The following is a 19,614-nucleotide window of genomic DNA, read 5'->3' as shown; positions in this document are numbered from 1 at the left end:
CTTGTATATGAGAAGATAAGCTGGGTCCTATAGCGTGTAAACTTGAACTCATAGAATCATAGAATCTTAAAGGGGGAGAGTCTTAGGAAAATATTTGATCTAACCCCTTCCAGTCTCCACAATATTCTCAACATAGGATTATCCATTTGTCACATATGCCTGAATACTTGCAGCGAGAGTTCATTATGGATGAAGGATAGAGGTGACATAGTGGATGGAGTCCTAAGGGACTGGGAATTTGGAAAATATAGGTCCAAATATTCCCTCAGATTCCTACTAAACTGTGACACTTTTCTCATCTGTGAAATAGGGATAATAATAGCATTCACTTCACAAAACTATGGCAAAGATCAGGTAGGATAATGTAGTTAAAGCATTTTGCAAACCATAAAGTACTATTTTTTTAAATTATAAAAGTATTTTATTATTTTCCAGTTATGTGTAGAGATAGTTTTCAACATTTTTTATAAGATTTTTAGTTTCAAATTTTTCTCCCTCCCTCCCCAAGACAGCAAGTAATCTGATATAGGTTATATATGTACAATAACATTAAACACATTTCTGCATTAGTCATGTTATAAGAGAAAAATCAGAGCAAAAAGTAAAAACCTCAAAAAAGAAAAACAACAGCACCAAAACCAAAAGAAATAGTATGGTTCAATCTGCATCCATATTCCACAGTTCTTTTTTTTTCTGGATTTGGAGAGCTTTTTCCATCATGAGGCCTTTGGAACTATCTTGCATAAAGTACTATTTTTGTTGTTTAATTGTTTCAGTCATGTCTGACTCTTTGTGACTCCATTTGGGGTTTTCTTGGCAAAGACACTGAAGTGGCTACACCATTCCCTTGTGTAACTCACTTTACAGATGAGGAAACTGAGGCAAACAGCATTAAGTAACCAGATTTGAACTCAGGTCCTGCTGACTCCAAGACCAGCACACTAACTTCTGTACCACCTAGCTGCTCCAAAGTATTATATAAATACTTATTGCTGTTGTTACTTCATGAATCAGCCTATATCATTAGTGAATTACTTGAATTGTGAGGACATTTTTTTCCTTGTATTGAATTGAAATCCACCTCCTTGTAGCTTCCACAGATTGATCCTTGTCCTGCCCGTTGAGGCCAAGCAGAATAAAGCTAATCCTTTTTACACGTGAGCCAAGGAAAACAAGTTTGTACATATGACTTGTTTTGTTTGAAGACAGTGACAACATTCCTCCCAAGAACCCTCCATCACTTCTCAATGGATAGTACCTTAGACATAGTAATAGATGTTTGCTGACTTGAATTGAAGGTTCTACCTATTGCCATTGCCTCTCTGAGCTCTCTTCAAGTGACTCTGATCAAGCTTGGGAGAAGAAAATTCAATTTGTCTTTTGTGGATTTTTCCCATAATACTTCCAACCTAAATTTAACCTAAAAACCAAAAAAACTTAAAATACACCAGAATATTATGAACAAATGTATAGGGAAGATGACATGTAGTTTTGTTTTTATTTTCAAAAACATTTATAAGCCATTCTGCAGCAGTAAGGATTTAAGTGGTAGCAAACCACAAACTAACAGAGCTGAAAGGAACCTGAGAGATCATCTCTTCCAATCTGTACTACCTACGAATGATGGGGAAGCTTGCTACCTCGTGAGGAATCCTATTTCATTTTTGGACCCAGCTAGGTGGTGCAAGAATACCCCAAATGGGATCATGAAAAGTTGGATATGACTGAAAAAAACTGAACAACAAACCTTATTCAGTGAGCAAATTCCATTCCCAGTCAGGTACCCAGGTATTTAACATTTGGGCCTTTGTTTTCTCCAAAGACTTCTTTACTCATTTCTGGTGATACTGAGGTAATTTGCTAACAGGACTATTTATGGATCCTGGGAAAGATGCAACTGAGAACTTTCAAATTTACCACTGACAATCATCATGATCCCATAAAAAGAACACTAGATTTAGGGTCATATCACCTAGTTTGAATTCCTACACTCATGCTTACTACTTGTATGTGTTAAGGCTAAAATTCTAGCTAGTCTGTCTAAAATATCTAATGAGTGATCGCCAATAAATTATAAGCTTTATCAAGAGTTAGACTTTTAAGCATTTATTAAGGAGAATAAGAATTTGGTAAAGAGAGAGAGAAAGGCCTAGATTCATCTCTCTATTAAAGGGAGAGCACATTTCTAGCTCCACTCTCCGCCAGAGTCCACAGGAAAGAGAGTGCGTCAGAGCGCCAGGCTCCCCCCTTCTTCTTCCCACAAGCAAAGGTCACTTCCTGACGCCAAAGAAAAGACTCATGGTCTGGCCCTCAGAGACCTTCACCTAGGGGCAGAGCTTTTCTACAGTAAGTCTCCAGCAGGTGGCATCATTCCAATATTTACATGTGACAATGCAAAAAATCACTTAAGTAACTTGCCTATTCACTTAATTAGGTCATTCAACTAAGAAATATTTGTGGTAGGCAAAAGGGAGGTTGCCAGTGGAAAAAGTTTAAGAAGCCCTGGTATAGTGGATAGAGGACTCTATGGGCCTTGATTTCCTAATCTATAAAAAAGAAGAGACTGGACTAGATATGAGCTAGAGAAGGAAATGGAAAACCACTCTAGTATCTTAGACAAGACAACCCCAAATAGGGTCATGAAGAGTCAGACTAAAACAATTGAACAACAACAACAATGATAAAATACTTAATATATGTTTGCACTTAACATATATTTGTTGGGATCCGCTGGACTGTATGTTAAAATATAGAACACCTGAAAGGTATTCTAAAAACCTGAAAAGGGCCTTAGACCATAGAATTAGATATCCAAACTAGACTACGAAAGCCAGAAGTTTTCAGAGGAGTATAGATTCAGAGCTTAATAGGATCTTAGAAAATACTCCTTGGTGCAGTGATGTGTTGGTAAATGTTTAAAAACTGGATCTCTGGGGGAAAAAAGAAAGCACAACACACTTTTAAGTTAAATTTGCATTATTCATATTTTCTTCATAACTTTCTTAAGTCTAGATAATCAATAGAATAATAAATCAAGAATAATAAATCACTATTTGTAGCATTTGCCAATGTCCACGGTTTAAATGGTCATACTGAAAATTTAAAACTGGCTCTCAAGAGTCAGTATAAACTGGCTCTAGCAGACTGGTACAGCCCATTCACTTGATCATGGGAGAAACTGAGACCTGAACAGGGAAATTGACTTATTTGAAGTCATGCTAATAATCAATTTTGTTCTTTTAAAGTCCATCTACTTGCATTGCTGATAAGAGAGCAGATGAGAATAATGTTTGAGGATCAGGGTCAGGCGTGTATCAGGGCTTGAAGTCAAAGGTAAAATGAAAAGCAAAAGGAAAACATTTTCTCATCTATTTCTACTATCTCCCCTACCTCATCTACCTATCTTAATTACTCTCAACCTTTCTTTCTTTCTTTCTTTCTTTCTTTCTTTCTTTCTTTCTTTCTTTCTTTCTTTCTTTCTTTCTTTCTTTCTTTCTTTCTGTGCAGAGCAATGAGGGTTAAGTGACTTGTCCAGGGTCACACAGCTAGTAAGTGTCAAATGTCTGAATCCGGATTTGAACTCAGGTCCTCCTGAATCTAGGGCTGGTGCTTTATCCACTGTGCCACCTAGCTTCCCCCTCAACCTTTCTTTAAATGGGAATGGATATTAAAGCACAGGAAATTGTAAAATGACTTTCACCCACTCAAAGTCATGTGAAAATAGTTCAGGAACAAAAGTGCCATTCTCCACATCCCATCCTACTTTAAATCTGGGTCAGTTCTGAGCACCAAGGTAGCTTAGTGGGTAGAGTGCTGAACCTGTAGTCAGAAAGACCTGAGTTCAATTCCTGCCCCTGACACTTATCTCTGTCAACACTTATCCCTGACACTTGACCTCTGTTGACATCAGTTTCCTCATTTGTAAAGTCAGATAATAATCTCTTCCTCACAGGATTCTTGTGAGGATCAAATGAGGTGATGTATGCAAAGTACTTTTTCAGAACTGAAGGCAGTAAATAAATGCTTGTTGTTCAGTTGTGTCCAACTCTTGGTGACCCCATTTGGGGTTTACTTAAAAAAATTAAATAGTATTTTATTTTTTCCAACTATATATAAAGATAGTTTTCAACATTCATTTTTGTAAGAATTTGAATTCCAAACTTTTCTCTCTTCCTCCCTTCCCTCCCCCCTCACCAAGACAGCACGCAATCTGATCTAGGTCATACATGTACAATCATGTTAAACATATATCCACATTAGTCATGTTGTGAAAGGAGAATCAGAACCAAAGGGAAAAACCACGAGAAAGAAGAAACAATAAAACAACCCAAGAAAGTGAAAATAGTATGCTTTGATCTGCATTCAGATGCCATAGTTCTTTTTCTGATGTGGAGAACATTTTCCATTATGAATCCTTTGGAATTGTCTTGGATCATTGTACGGATATTTCTGAGAAGAGCTAAGTCTATCACAGTTGATCATCACACAATGTTGTTTATACTGTTTACAGTGTTCTCCTGGTTCTGCTCACTTGACTTAGCATCAGTTCATGTGAGTCTTTCCAGGTTTCTCTGAAATCTGCCTGCTCATCATTTCTTACAGCACAATAGTATTCCATTACATTCATATACCACTACTTGTTCAGACATTCCCCCATTGATGGGCATGCTCTCAACTTCCAATTCTTTGCTATTACAAAAAGAACCACTATAAATATTTTTGTACATGTGAGTCCTTTTCCCTTTTTATGATCTCTTTGGCATATAGACCTAGTAATAGTATTACTGGGTCAAAGAGTATGCACAGTTTTATAACCCTTTGGACATGGTTCATTTGGGGTTTCTTGGCAAAGATACTGGAGTGGTTTGCCATTTCTCCAGCTCATTTTGTAGATGAGGAAACTGGGGCAAACAGAGTTAAGGGACTTGTTGAGGTTCACACAGCTAGTAAGTGTCTGAGGTTAGATGCTTCTTCCTGATTCTAGCCCAGTGCTCTATCCATTATACCACCTAGCTGCCCAAATCAAAGCTAGCCACCTATTATATATAAGAGCAACGACGATAAATATTTTTTCAGTGCCTACCTGGTGTAAAGAACTATGCTAAGTACTGAAAATACAAAGACCACCCCCCAAAAAAACCCCAAAACCCCAAAACCCAATCTGCTCCTACTAGGTAAGGGGTGATAACAATTCCGCTGGGGGAATGTAAGATATACTCTGACCAGTAAATATAAGATAATCTGAGACCAAGGGCTCTAACAACTAAGGGGATCAGGAAAATCTTCCCCCTACTAGGTGCCATCTGAGTTGAATCTTGAAGGAAGTTAAGAATTTTTAAAAGGTAGAGGTGAGGAAGAAGGGGAACAGCCAGAAAGCTTGTTTGGCTTGTATACAGAATGTGTGAAAGGAAGTTGTACAAAATATGTCTGGCAAGTCACAATCTTGTGAAGGGCTTAAAATGGCAAGTTGAGGACTTTGTATTTTATGGCAGAAACTTTTAGGAAGACATTACAAATTCCTGAGCAGGGCTGTGGTACGATCGGACCCATGTTTCAGGAAGATTATTTTGGCAGTTTTGTGAAAGAGACTGAGGAGGCGAGACAGTGGAAGTGGAGAGACCAATTAGGAGGTGATTTCAATGATCCAGGTATGAGGTTAGGAGGGCCTGAACTAGGGTGGCAGCTCTGTGATTAGGGAGGAGGGGACAGATGGGAGAGATGTTGTGGAAGTAGAATTGATGAGACTATGAAACTGATCTCAAAATGGAAGTTGGGTGGGGAAGAGTCAGGGATGACTCCAAGGGTATGACCTGAGTGACTGGGACAGTTTAGAAGGTCGTAGATTATGAGTTCCATTGTAGACATGTTGAGTTGCTGCTGAGTCATGTAGGGAGAGATGGACGATTGGAATTCTGGAGGAAGCTAATATGCATATGTAGATTTGACAGTCATGTAGAAAGATGAGAAACTCTTGAGAAGACCACCAAGAGAGAAAGGGTGTAGAGAGAGAAGGGAGCACAAGACAGACCCTTGAAGAATACCAGCAGTTAGTGGGTAGCACACAGATGATGGTTCAGCAAGAGAGACTGAGAAGTGGTTAGATGGGTCGGAGAACCAGGTGTCTGGAAAACCCAGGAAGTTGGTTAATGGTGTTAAAAGCTGCAGAAAGGTCAAGAGGACTAGAGACTGAGAAAAACTATCAGATTTAACATTTTATATATTGTTGAAAATCATTGAATGGTAGTGTTTGAAGCCAAATCACAGGGGTTGAAAAATGAGTGTGAGATTAGGAAATGGATGCAATAAGTGTAGACAGATTTTTTTTCTAGGAGTTAGATTAAGAAAGGGAAAAGAGACATAGGATGCTATCTTGAGGAGATGGTAGAGCCAAATGAAGGTTTGTTATTTTTAAGGATGGAGGAGAGTTGCCTTCTTTGTAGGAAACTGGGAAGGATTCAGCAGATAAAGAGAGCTAGAAGAAGAGTGAAGTAGAGAAAGGATGATCAAAGGTGGCAAACTCCCTGAGGAGAAAGAAGTACATGGGATCAAGGGAACAAGTAGAGGGGTTGGCTTTGCCAAGTAGAAGGATTGTCTCTTCATCATAAACTGTAGTAAAGAAGGACATAATGGGATATGATGTAAAAGGGTTTTGAGATTTAGAAGAGGGGAGAAGAGCAGGTACTTAGGGGCAGCTAGGTGGCACATAGATAGAATGCCCATCCTGAAGTCAGGAAGACCTGAGTTCAAATCTGGATTTAGATGCTTATTAGCTGTAAGACCCTGGGCAAGTCACTTAACCTCTATTTGCCTCAGTTTCTTTATCTCTAAAATGGGGATAATAATAACTTCTTCCCAGAGTCATTGTGAGAGTCACATGAGGTGATAATTGTATAAATGTCAGTTACTATTACTTAGATTTTTCTCATTAAAATATGTTTGAGGTCCTTTACTGAGAAGGTGGTGGGAAGGGTTGGCATAGGGGGCTTGAGGAAGGAAGAGAAATTTTGGACCAGCCACTGTGGAGGATGTGGTAAAGGGACACAGACATCATTCATATATTCACAAAATGTTATAACTAAACTTAACCTTCTAGTCTAACCCTCTCATTTCACAGATGAGGAAACCAAGGGTGAGGCAGATTAAGCAACTTTTCCCAAGTTCACAATCTGTTTCATCCAGGAGTTATTAACCCTTTTACACAACAAGGCATGGAACCCTTTGGCAGTCTGGGCAAAACCCATGATTAAATATCAGAATAATGTTTTTCAATGCATAAAATAAAATACACAGGAGTACAAAAGAAACAGATTATATTGAAATGCAGTTGTCAAAATATTTTTTAAAACAACACAATAATAACAAGAAATTCATGGACCCCCCCAGTTAAGAACCCCTAGTTCTGGGGTTTGGAATTAGGCCTCCTGATCCTCAGGGCTTTCAATTATACAAAACAATCTCTACTGGCATAGGATTGAGCAGGAGGTGGAAGCCAAATGCACTTTTTTTGTCTTTTGGAAACTCTGAGCACCAGTTAGATCTCAGTCAGCTTCAATTTTAACCCCAAAATGATGGGTAAAGGAGAAGATATCATCACCATATGCCTTTCTCCACACACTCTGTACTCCACTTCTGTCCCTTAGCCTGAGCACGTCCTGAGTTATCTTGTCTTTCTTTGCTCAGGCAAAGCTCTCCCTGCCTGAAAGACTCACTCCCTTCTCCTGCTGAATTGCTACCTATCATTTAAAGTCTAACAAAAGTGCCACCTCCAGTGGGAGGGCTTCCATGATTCATAGTGAATCAGTCAATAAAAATTTATCAAGCACCTACTATGTGCTTGATCCCCAGGCTAAGGGGGTACAGCTATACATAGAAATAGAAAGACAGTCTTTACTTCTCAAGGAGCACCCTACTTCTACCCCTTGCTTTTTTTGTGGGGTAATGAGGGTTAAGTGACTTGCCCAGGGTCACACAGCTAGTAAGTGTCAAGTGTCTGAATCCAGATTTGAACTCAGGTCCTCCTGAATCCAGGGCCAGTGCTTTATCCACTGCACCACCTAACTGCCCCACCCCCTTGCTTTTAAAAAATGTTTGGTCTTTTGCCATAATGTCAGTGGATAGGTTTCTTTTCATTTTTGACTTTATTATCATTTACTGTTGAGTCATTTTTTTCAGTCCTGTTCAACTCTTTCTGACCCTATCCATTTCCTTCTCCAGCTCATTTTACAGTTAAGGAAACAGAGGCAAAGAAGGTTAAGTGACTTGCCCAAGGTCACACAGCTAGTAAGTATATAAGGCTAGATTTGAACTCAGGAAAAAAGAGTCTTCCTGACCCCACGTCTGGTGTTCTATCCACTGCAACACCTAGCTGCCCTGTTCTAAATCCTTCCATCTATGTTGTCTGTCCTTCATTCTTGAAGAGGACCAATGACATCATGAGTGATGTCTGAATTTGCGCATGAATTGGATTTAAGTGAGGCAGAGTTGTGCAAAGTTGTCAGCCTCACTCTCTTTTCCTGAGTAATTGAAGTCCAGCGGCAAGACAAAAGTTAAGACAATCGGTGATGGCCTCAGTTGTAGTCAATGACCTTGGTTTCCTCAATGTTTGACCAATCTCTAAGTGCTCCACAGCACCTGCTTCAACCACCTTCAGGGCCATTGGGAATGAATTGTTCTTATCCACCCATTCCACCAGGGAAAGACTTACATGCTTGGGGTAGACACCCCCCTCCCAACTACCACTGGGTTTGAGGCCTGTTGGTTATCTTCAACCTGGTTTAGCTCAAGATGCTTTATTGGAGATGTCACCACTTGCACATGCTACAGCTTCTTGGAGCCACTAGTGAGAACTGGGTGAATAAGGTGGACACCAAAAGTGGATAAATAGCTCTGAAAAGGGCTTGGCAAGTCCTTGCATAAGAGGTGCTAGCCATCGAGTTTCAGAAGCTAGCTAACAAGTTCCAAGAAAATATTGGGTTTTTTTTTTGTTTGTTTTTTGTTTGTTTGGGTTTTTTTGCAGGGCAATGGGGGTTAAGTGACTTGCTCAGGGTCACACAGCTAGTAAGTGTTAAGTGTCTGAGGCCGGATTTGAGCTCAGGTACTCCTGAATCCAGGGCTGGTGCTTTTATCCACTGTGCCACCTAGTTGCCCACCAGGAAAATATTGTAAATAATTCTGATGAATCACAACAAAAACAAACTTCATTCTCCCATTGACTACCATGTACATGTGGATACCTGCATTCCAACCCAAGAAACTGTCCCTTTCAAATGGTTTTCAACATGATTTAAAGACCACGTCAGTGGACTAAAAGACACTGGTTCTCAGAGTACAATTGCTCATATAAACAAACTTATGGTTTTGGGGGACTTCAGAGACTACCTGGGCCAAATCCCCAGTTTTCTAGTTGAGGAAACTGAGGCCAGAGAGGTTAAGCAGTTTTCCCAAGGTCACACAGATGGTAAGCATCAGAAGCAGGGTTTAAATGCTGGTCCTTTGATCCTGCTCATTTCTCTTTCCACTATACATGCTGCCTCCCTGAAAATAATTTCCTTCTCTCTAGACCAGATATGTCAAACACAAAGCTGAGGCAACCACATGTAGCCGATGACACTCCAGAGTTAGGTCTGAGCTACATTAAAATGAAATTGGGAGTGGATAAAGCACTGGCCCTGGATTCAGGAGGACCTGAGTTCAAATCTGGCCTCAGACACTTGACACTTACTAACTGTGTGACCCTGGGCAAGTCACTTAACCCTCATTGCCCCCCCCAAAAGAAATTGGGAAATATTTAACAAAACAAACAAAAATATAGTAAAACAGGGAAAAGGTGACTAGGCTTTCTAAATAACATGTGTCTGCAAGGATTCTTATGTATCATTTAGTGATCCTTCCCTTTTCTATCTGAATTTGACCCTGCTGGCCTAAGCTTTTATAGGACAATTTATTTCTAACTCTTTCATGCACTTATTGTGTATTAAAATCTTTTCTGTTTGTGTCCTATCTTAATACCAAAAGTACTACTGGAATTTGTATAGCTGGTAAAGGTTTGCAAAGCACTGAATAAGTTTTCTCTCATTTTATTCTTAAAACAACTTTGTGAGGTGGATACTATTATAATCCCCATTATTTTACAAATGAGTATCTGTAGGAAAAGCTTGGGCAGCTAGGTGGCACCGTAGATGGAAGGCAGGGCCTGGAGTTTGAACGTGGCCTCAGACCCTTAGTTAGCTGTGTGACCCTGGCCAAGTCACTTAACTCTGTTTCCCTCAGTTTCTTCATCTGTAAAGTGAGCAGAAGGAGGAATTGGGAGAAAGCTCCAGTGTCTTTGCCAAGAAAACCCCAAACAGGATCACAAAGACTGGGACATGACAAAAAAAACTGAACAACAAATGGAAATATTTAGGATAACATGATTTCAAAGCAGGGACCATGAGGACAGGGTCTCAAACTCTATGTCCCCTAGAGCAGGTGCTTAAATAAAAGCTTGTCGAATTAAATAAAGTTGTCAAAGAACAGGGGAGGAAAGTTTGGAGGACTCAGCATTCCTAGAGGAGGCACTTCTCAGCCCAGATGGGACCTGGCTAGGCGGGCACCAAAAGGTTGGGACAATTTCATGACCTCAGCTTGCAGCTAACCACTCTAACCACTTTTTCAAATCTTCCTTGGAGGTGGAGAATATCATGTCACTTCATATCTTCCTTCTGTGTGGTTAAGGTTTTTTTTTTTTTAAGGGGGGGTGTGAACCTCATTGTTGTCTTATATGGTCATTCAAATCCCTTGGTGCTTCCTCAGAAGGCCAAAAATAATCCAGAGCTGAGAACAGCTGAGTCCAGCCCAGAGCAAGCTGTGGCCATCTGCTTTCATTCAAAGTCCCAGTGCCCAGTGTCAGCCTCTCTCTCTCTCTCTCTCTCTCTCTCTCTCTCTCTCTCTCTCTCTCTCTCTCTCTCTCTCTCTCTCCTTTCTTTCCTCCCCCTTTCCTTTCTCTTTCCTTCCCCACCCTCCCTCACATCCCCTCTTTGATCCTGCCTCCAACAATCCCTGGATATGACCCGATTCTCTTACTCTGAGTATTTTTCCTTGTTTCACTCATGCCATCACCCCTCCAGGTCTGCAGCTCCTTCGGGGACCCAGCCTCCGCCTTCCAATGTGGGCTTGTTTCAAGGGGTCAGGCAAAGATACAACGGCAGCCTGTTCAAGACCCCCCAGCCTGTGTAAGTGACTCCTTATATCCCCTCGTCCCAGGCTCCCAGTCACCTTGTTGTCTGTCCGAACTAACCCAAATGGCATTTGTGGCATAGAGGGTGGGCAGGGGCTATGTCAGAGCAATAAGGAAGGCGACTTGGAAGGAATTCTTGCCTCCCCTCACTTCTTTCCTTACTCCCTCTACCTTGTGGTACCTTACACACAAATAGTCATTTCAAGGGTTGGACCCAGACCAGAAGGTCCAGTCTCTCCTGATTCCTCTGAACTCATGAATCACCCAATGGGGAGGCAAACAGGTCCTTGCTCATGTTTGACTGCTAATTCACTTGTCAGGACTCTAACCGAATTAGCCTCATGCTGTTTTTAACTCTGAGTGTATTAAGATGCTCCTCACATCCAGGAGAACAAACAGTAAATGAAGGTGAAGAGACAGAGGTAGAAATGCACTGAGAGATACATAGGGAGATGCAGTGGGAGGAACAGGAGAGAGAGAAAGAGGTGAATGGGAAACAGGGAAAGGCAGAGAGAGAAACACAGACAGACAGAAGGCAATGCTAGAATCAGGGAATCATTATTTAATGCCAGTGTGTCTGGGAATAGCTACCAAATAGGAATGCCTTTTTTCCCCAACCCAAATTAGGTTAATATTTGATTTCTCAAAATTTTCTTACTTTTTTCCCTTTTGAAATGAGGAATGATTTCCACGTCTGCAATGAATTGATAGTCAGTGCAAACTCCTCTGGGTAAAGGGAACTACCTTCTTGATGAGTGGGTCAGCTGGATCCCCAAATCCCCAGCCATGGTGCAAGTTCAAAAGACATTCGATGATGTAATTAGATGATTCTGTGAGTTCATTGGAGTGGGAGTTTCTTTCATAACCATCATTCATCCATGCCTTCCCATGCCGAATGGGTTGTATCCATGGTCCCTCCTCTCACCCCCCCTTTACCCCTTTAGAAAGTCATGAGACTATAGACTCAAAGCCGGACGAGATCTTGGAGACCAACCTCCACCATTTTATAAATGAAGAAATTAAATACAGAGGGCTTAAGTGACTTGCTCTAAATTACAGAGGTATGAGGTGGAATTTGAACCTTGGTCCTTTGATTCCAGATTGAACACGAATTCTGCAGTAGCCTAGAAGATTCTTTCTCTGGTGCTTTTTAACATCTCTGGAGAATATCACTGTGTCAGCCCATCTGTTGTCTCTTAAACCCCATTTCCGATCATCTTTGTCCTCGATGATGTCTTTTATACCAGTCTTCTCTGGTGACATGCCTGCTTACAGCCAGCATGCGTATCTCTTTGGGTTTCTTGTCATTTTGATCTATGTGAGACTGTGATGGTCCTTGAGTTATAACTGTTTAGCATTACCTAGAGACTATAGGTTTTAAAGAAAATCAATACTTTCAAAAAACTGATCATTAAGCCTCAGAGATAATAACTATGTAGAGAAGGATTCTGGTTTTCAAAAATCAAAAAGTTTTGCTCCTGTTTGAATGTTTAAAATGAGTTGTTTCTAATCATTCATCTCTAGACTTGCATTTAGAGGCCCTGGAGGTCAGGTCAGCTTACAGGATCTCTTGCAGCTCCATTATATCTTTTCTTCTCAGTCCATGCAACTATACTTTGGAGAAACAATCCCATATGGTTCAAAAAAAAGAAAGAAAGAAAGGAAGAAAGAAAGGAAGGAAGAAAAAGAAAAAAGAAAGCAAGCTACGAGGTGGAAATTGAGAGATCCTGGGTTCTTGTCTCTGTCTTGCCAGTGACTCACCTTGTGACCTTAAGGGAGTCACTTCTCTCTCTCTCTCTAAACCTCAATTTCCTCTGTAAATTGAGTGGTTAGGTGATCTCCAACATTGTGTGTTCTGTATTCTGACTTGCTCTGTTTTTAAAGGTCCCTTTCAATTTTAGCATAATACGGTTCTATGATTTTAAAGTCCCTCAAAGCTTTGATGGTCTTTCGCTCTTGTTTTAAGGTCTCCTCTCATCCCTGATATTTTATATTCTAAGGTCCCTTTTAGAAAAAATATTTTCCAGTCTGTGGTTCTAAGATACCTTCCAGGAGCAGCATCCCATGTACTAGGATTCTGAGAGCCCTTCCTGCTTTCATGTTCTTTGTTCTACATTGTAATTCTCTCCTTCCAGGTCTAGAATGCTCTATTATTTTATGATACTAGGAAAAATTGATTGAGGGTGAGAGAAAGAGGAAGTAGGAGGATGAATGAAATTCTGATTCACTTTGTGAGCTTTCCTTTTTCTTGTCAGTGATTTCCTAAGGATAGTCCTGGGGTGGGGGGGGAATACTTATCTCACTTTCCCCAGCAACCCTTGGAATGAGGCAGTAGGACCAAGGACACCCCCTAGCCCAGGGAAGACTCAGCAAAAGGCCAAATGAACAACCACGTTCTGTTTACATCAACAACTACTCCAAAGTGCCAGTGCTTGGTTAACTAAGATTGAGCTGGACCATCCCGGGAAAGTAAATCTTCTCAAATCTGCCCCATTTTACAAAGAAAGAAATAATAATAGCTAGTCATGTATATAGCGCTATAAAGTTATTTCATTTGATTCTCACAACAGTCCTATGGTGTAGAGGCCCTTATCATTTTTATTTTACAGATGAAGAAACTGAGGCTGAGAGGGATTAAGCCACTTGCCTAGAGTCACCTAGCAAACAAGTATGGGAGACAGAATTTGACCTCAGGTCTCCCTGACTCAAAGGCCAATGCTCTACTGAGCACATTCAGACGGTTTCACCAGAGTCAACGGCAGATTCCTGATGAGAATGGAGAGTTCTCAGACCCTGCTTCTCCCAAGACCACAGTTTCCTCTGTTCTCAGCCTTCCTGGGTTTTATTCTCAAGGAAGAGGGGAGAATGGGGAAGATCAGGAGGGGCCATGTAAATTGGATACCCTGGGGAAAAGATGTTTCCTTTCCTTTTGGCTAGTGCTGTGTGCATGTGTGTGTGTGTGTGTGTGTGTGTGAGAGAGAGAGAGAGAGAGAGAGAGAGAGAGAGAGAGAGAGAGAGAGAGAGAGATGCCTGTTTCTTAACATAGAATTTCTGCTTTCTACCCCAGCTGGAGTTCAGCAGCACACTCAGCAAGGTTAACCAAAAGGAAGAAGCGTGAGGGGAAGAGAGGAGACGGGAAATGTACACTGTGGTTTTAGTCCTTCTGAATTTGAGAAATATTCTGATGAAGGATTTGAGCAAAACTCATCCTGGTAGAGGTGGGTGGGTGGGAGCAGTTTCTAGTTTGCCTGACTCAGTTCCCCCTGGCCTCATCCACATTTAATTCTATATGCATCTCATATGTATACAAAGTTATTAACACAAGCCTAAGAGACTGAAACAGGAGGAAATAGCCAGGTGGGTTTATGGGCACATTTGAGAACTCTTCATTTTGATCCTGGCCCTGCCATTGAACTCTGGTCTTATTGTGGCTCATTTTCTACATCTCAAAAATGGGGACATTCATGTAACTGCATCAAGTAATTAATTAATCAATTCACTCATTCATTATCAATGAATGCCAACTGTGTGCAAAGGACTCTACTAGACATTGTAATATGGTGGAAAGATCACTGAAGTTGTAATCAGAAGCCCTCAGCCTTGACTTTGGGCAAGTCATCGAACCTCTCTTGACCTCAGTTTCCTAATCTATAAAATGGGGGAATTGGAGTAATTGACCTCTAAGATTTTTTTTTTTTTTAACTTCTTGTTCTGTGTATATATGTGAGGGACACATTGGGGAAATAATTCAGCAGTACTGGGATCATCCTCCTTTTTCCCTTCTCTTTTTTTCCTTCATAACTACCCCCCACCAGCAGCTGCCAGGTCTTAGAAATTCTATTTCTATAACATCTCTCTTATCCATTCCTGTCATTTACTCAAACAACCTCAACCCTGCTTCAGGCCTTCATCATTTCTTGCTTGGTTTATTGCCTCCTAACTGTTTTTTCTGCTTCCAGTCTTTCCTCTCTCCAATTCATACTACCCACAGCTATAAAATTGACATTCCTAAAGTCCACATATGATCATGCCACTCTCCTGTTCAAGAAACTTCAGTAGCTCCCTGTTGCCTCTAAGATAAAATAGGAATACCTCTTTTTGGCTATTAAAGCCCTTCACAGTGAAACCCTATCTTATGTTTCTAGACTCACTTTTAATACAAGTACGTGATAGAATATAAATGCCTCAAAGTATCGAAGTCAGGGACTGTTTGTTTTTTGTCTCTATATTCCCCAGTACCTTGGATCATACTTGGCACATAGTAGAGCCTCAATAAATGTTTGCTGAATTTAATTATTTGCTAGGGTCCCTGGCCTTCTGGAGCTCCTGGTCTAGAAAAGGCATAAGGCATAAATAGAGGTAACTATAATAAACATTGGAGGAATTGCTCTGGAGGCTTTCCAAAAATGATGAACATATGATTGCTAATCAATGTTAGTTTTGTGTAGTTGTGTAGAGAACAGAGTCAGCAGTGGCAAATGGCTGCCTCTCTTTGGACCTCAGTGTCTTCCTCTATAATATAGTGGTATAGGACCATTAGATTAAAACAGGATGTAAGAATTGGGGCAGCTAGGTCTGGAGTCAGGAAGACTCATCTTCCTGTGTTCATATCCGGCCTAAGATATTTCCTAGCTGAGTGGCCCTGGGCAAGTCACTTAACCCCGTTTGCCTAAGTTTTCTCATCTTGTAAAATGAAGTTGGGAAGGGGGCAGCTAGGTGGCACAGTGGATAGAACACTGGCCCTGGATTCAGGAAGATCTGAGTTCAAATCCGGTCTCAGACACTTAACACTTACTAGCTGTGTGACCCTGGGTAAGTCACTTAACCCCAATTGCCTCACCCAAAAAAAAAAAAAAAACCAAAAACCAAAAACCAAACAAAACAAAAATTGAAGTTGTGAAGGAAATGGTGAACCACTCCAGTATCTCTGCCAAGAAAACCCCAAATGGAGTCATGAAGAGGCAGAAATGACTGAAATGACTGAACAACAACCAAAAGAATTGGGTATGTTAAGAAGCACCATGTAAGAAATGTTGGAAACGGGGAGAATGGTCTCTTCCAGCCATATAATACTTTATTTTGATTTAATATTTGCTGGTTTAATGTCCCTTCCAGTTTTTTTGGTGATCTTTTTAAAGGTAAGGTACATGGGAAGTAAGGATGATAAGAGTAGCCATATAACCTTAATTTCCTAGAGGTAGAGAAAAACCGGTGAAGTGATTCAAAGAGGAACATAGTCTGAGGTGTAGAATTGCTTGTTCCAATATTCCCAAATAACTTGCATTATAACATTCAATGAGAGGCAGTCTGGTGGTAGACAGAGAGCCAACTTTAAAGCCAGGGAGACCTGAGTTCAAGTCTTGCTTGTGACAGCTACTACCCTTTCCTGAACTGCTGAAAGGGCACTAACCTGCATTTGTAGAGGGAATTTACCTATCTGGAAGCTCCTTAGAACATGGGTCACCCAAGTCTCACCCAAACCAGAGCCATTTCATTCTATCAGCTTAAAAATGTACTCCTACGTTTCTCAGAGTGAAGTAGAGACAGATAGAGTTTAATTTTAATGTCCAAATGATCTTTTTTTTTTTTTTGCAGGGCAATGAGGGTTAAGTGACTTGCCCAGGGTCACACAGCTAGTAAGTGTCAAGTGTCAGAGGCCAGATTTGAACTCAGGTCCTCCTGAATCCAGGGCTGGTGCTTTATCCACTGTGCCACCTAGCTGCCCCTAAATAACCTTTTAAAAAAATATACTACACCCTTCTTGAAAATCCAAAGAAACAAGTATTTCTTTGAAATAACACTGGTTTATTAGTCATGAGACCTGGCCTTGAATCTGAACTCTCACCCTAAGCTGGTTAACTTTGGGCTTATAATCTTTAACATCCTCATTAGAATATAAGCTCTATGTTAGAGAGGAATATTTAATTCTTTGTACTTATATCCCCAGTACCTAGCACATAGTAGGTGCTTAATTGAAAAGCATAGTAGGTGCTGATTGAAAAGACTCTGGTGTTGGGAAAGATTGAAGGCAAAAAGAGAAGAGAATGGCAGAGGATGAGATGGACAGATAGTGTCATGGGAACAATGAATATGAACTTGGACAGACTTTGAGAGATGGTGGAGGACAGAAGGGCCAGGTATGCTCTGGTGCACAAGTGAAGCGTCAGACACTACTAAACGATGAAAAAGAAATCGATTTATTTCTTTGTTAGAGGAGGAGGTTGGGCAGGATAATGTACAAGTTCTTTTCTACTTTAACATTTTATGTTCCATCATCCAACCTATTTTCTAAGGATTCTTCTAATTCTAACATTCTCTGTTCTGTGTTCTAAGACCTTTCTCCACCTTTAACATTGTATTAATGTCATGGACTGTCTCACATTTGCATTTTGTATGTCTGACACTTAGCACAGTGAGTCACATACTAGGTACTTAATAAAGCAGGAATTCATAACCTAAGCTCCATAAACTTAAAAAAATGTTGTTAGCTGTATTTTAATAAAATTATGTTTCTTTATATTCTTATAGATTTTATTCTATGCATTTAAAAATAATAATCTGAGGGGCAGCTAGGTGGCATGGTGGATAGAGCACCGGCCCTGTAGTCAGGAAGAACTGAGTTCAAATAAAGCCTCAGACACTTGACACTTACTAGCTGTGTGACCCTGGGCAAGTCACTTAACACCTATTTCTTCACTAAAAAAAATTTTTTTAAAATAATAATCTGAAAAGGGGTCCACAAGCTTCACCACATTGCCAAAGGGTTCCAAACCCCTATAATTTTTTTATATCATAGTTAATGATCTTTCCATCTCTGATATCCCATTCTTTCTTCTAACAATGCCACCACCCTGGTGCAGGCCCTCATCACTCAAGCCTTGACTTGTCAATCTCTTTGCCTCAAGTGGCTTCTAGCTACTCAGCTGTCAAATTGACCTTTCTAAAGTGTAGGTCTGATCATATTATCTGCACCCCCCTCCCCTGAGCTCCACTTCTCCTATTAAGTAAACACTAGTGGTTCTCTATTATCTCCAGGATCAAATATAAAATCCATTGTCTAGTGTTCAAAGCCCTTCATAACCTGGGTCTTTCTTACCTTTCCATTATTTCTTTAATTTTTGGTGGGGCAGTGAGGTATAAGTGACTTGCCCAGGGTCACACAGCTAGTGTCAAGTGTCTGAGGCCAGATTTGAATTCAGGTCCTCCTGAATCCAGGGCTGGTGCTTTATCCACTGTGCCACCTAGCTGCCCCCCTTTCCATTATTTTTATACTTTACTCCCCACCCAACCCCACCTTGGATGATCCAATGACACCAGTCCTTTTCTTGTTTCTTGTATGATACATTTCATCTCCCAACTCCAGGAATTTTGGCTGACTCTCCCTGATGCCTGGGATTCTCTTTCTCCTCTTCTCCACCTCCCACCCTTCCTGTTTTCCTTCAAGTTCCAGCTAAAATGTCACCTCTACACAAACCCTTTCCTGATCTCCCTTTATACTACTTCCTTCCCTCTGTTAATTATCATTAATTTATCATGGATAGAGCTTGTCTGTGCATAGTCGTTTGCATTGTCTCCCTCATTAGACTGTGAACTCCTTGAGAGCAGGGACTGATTTTTCCCTTCCTTTGTACTCCCCACATGGTGCCTGGATCACAGGAGATGCTTAATGAAAACTTGTTGACCAATTGACCAACCATTGAGACAAGCCAATATTAACTAGCATTCCTTATTCTTAAAGAGTCATAGATCCTGTGGTGAAGGCCATCAAGGATGGTGATGAGAATACCTTAACTTCCATGATCCAGTCAGGCAAAAACCTCTCAGAGCCCAACAAGGATGGATGGCTCCCTCTGCATGAAGCTGCCTATTATGGCCAGTTGGGTTGTCTGAAAATATTGCAGAAAGGTAAGTTGGAAAGAATGATGGGGGCAGCTTGGTGGGGCAGGGGATAAAGCACAGGCTCTGGATTCAGGAGGACCTGAATTCAAATCTGACCTCAGACACTTGACACTTACTAGTTGTGTGACCTTGGGCAAGTCACTTAACCCTCATTATCCCACAAGAAAAGAAAAGAAAAAGAATGATAAATATGCATTAGGTAAGGGTGTGGGAAGATAGCAGAAAATGGAAGGAAGAAAAAGAAAGGTTGGAATATGTGACAAGGAAAAATCTGTTTCGTAATTTCATAATCCTACATTAGGCGGTGCAGTATATAGAGCACTGGACTTGGAATTTGGAAGACTCATCTTCATGAGTTCAACTATGGCCTCAGATACAGATTAGGTGTGTGAACCTGGGCAAGTCACTTAACCCTGTTTGCCTCAGTTTCCTCATCTGTCAAATGAGCTGGAGAAAGAAATGAAAAACCACAAACCACACAAAATGACAAAGTTAGTAAA

At 40.7% G+C, this 19,614-nt stretch overlaps 1 protein-coding gene across 3 annotated transcripts in view; it reads left to right on the top strand.

Annotated features, from left to right (window-relative positions):
- ASB2 (ankyrin repeat and SOCS box containing 2) overlaps window positions 1-19,614 on the top strand; it is an 88,343-nt gene that overhangs the window by 31,859 nt on the left and 36,870 nt on the right. For 2 of the 3 annotated variants that reach the window (XM_043988863.1, XM_043988862.1), the window contains exons 3-4: window positions 11,106-11,210; window positions 18,954-19,120. In XM_043988863.1, coding sequence (XP_043844798.1) covers window positions 11,106-11,210; window positions 18,954-19,120 — 272 coding nt within the window. The remainder of the gene's footprint in view (window positions 1-11,105; window positions 11,211-18,953; window positions 19,121-19,614) is intronic. The other variant, XM_043988864.1, reaches the window with a different exon arrangement.

The sequence above is a fragment of the Dromiciops gliroides genome, chromosome 2 (genome assembly GCF_019393635.1).
Source record: "Dromiciops gliroides isolate mDroGli1 chromosome 2, mDroGli1.pri, whole genome shotgun sequence".
NCBI lineage: Eukaryota > Metazoa > Chordata > Mammalia > Microbiotheria > Microbiotheriidae > Dromiciops > Dromiciops gliroides.
The sequence above is the reverse complement of the archived record's forward strand: the minus strand, read 5'-3'. Positions and strand labels throughout refer to the sequence as shown.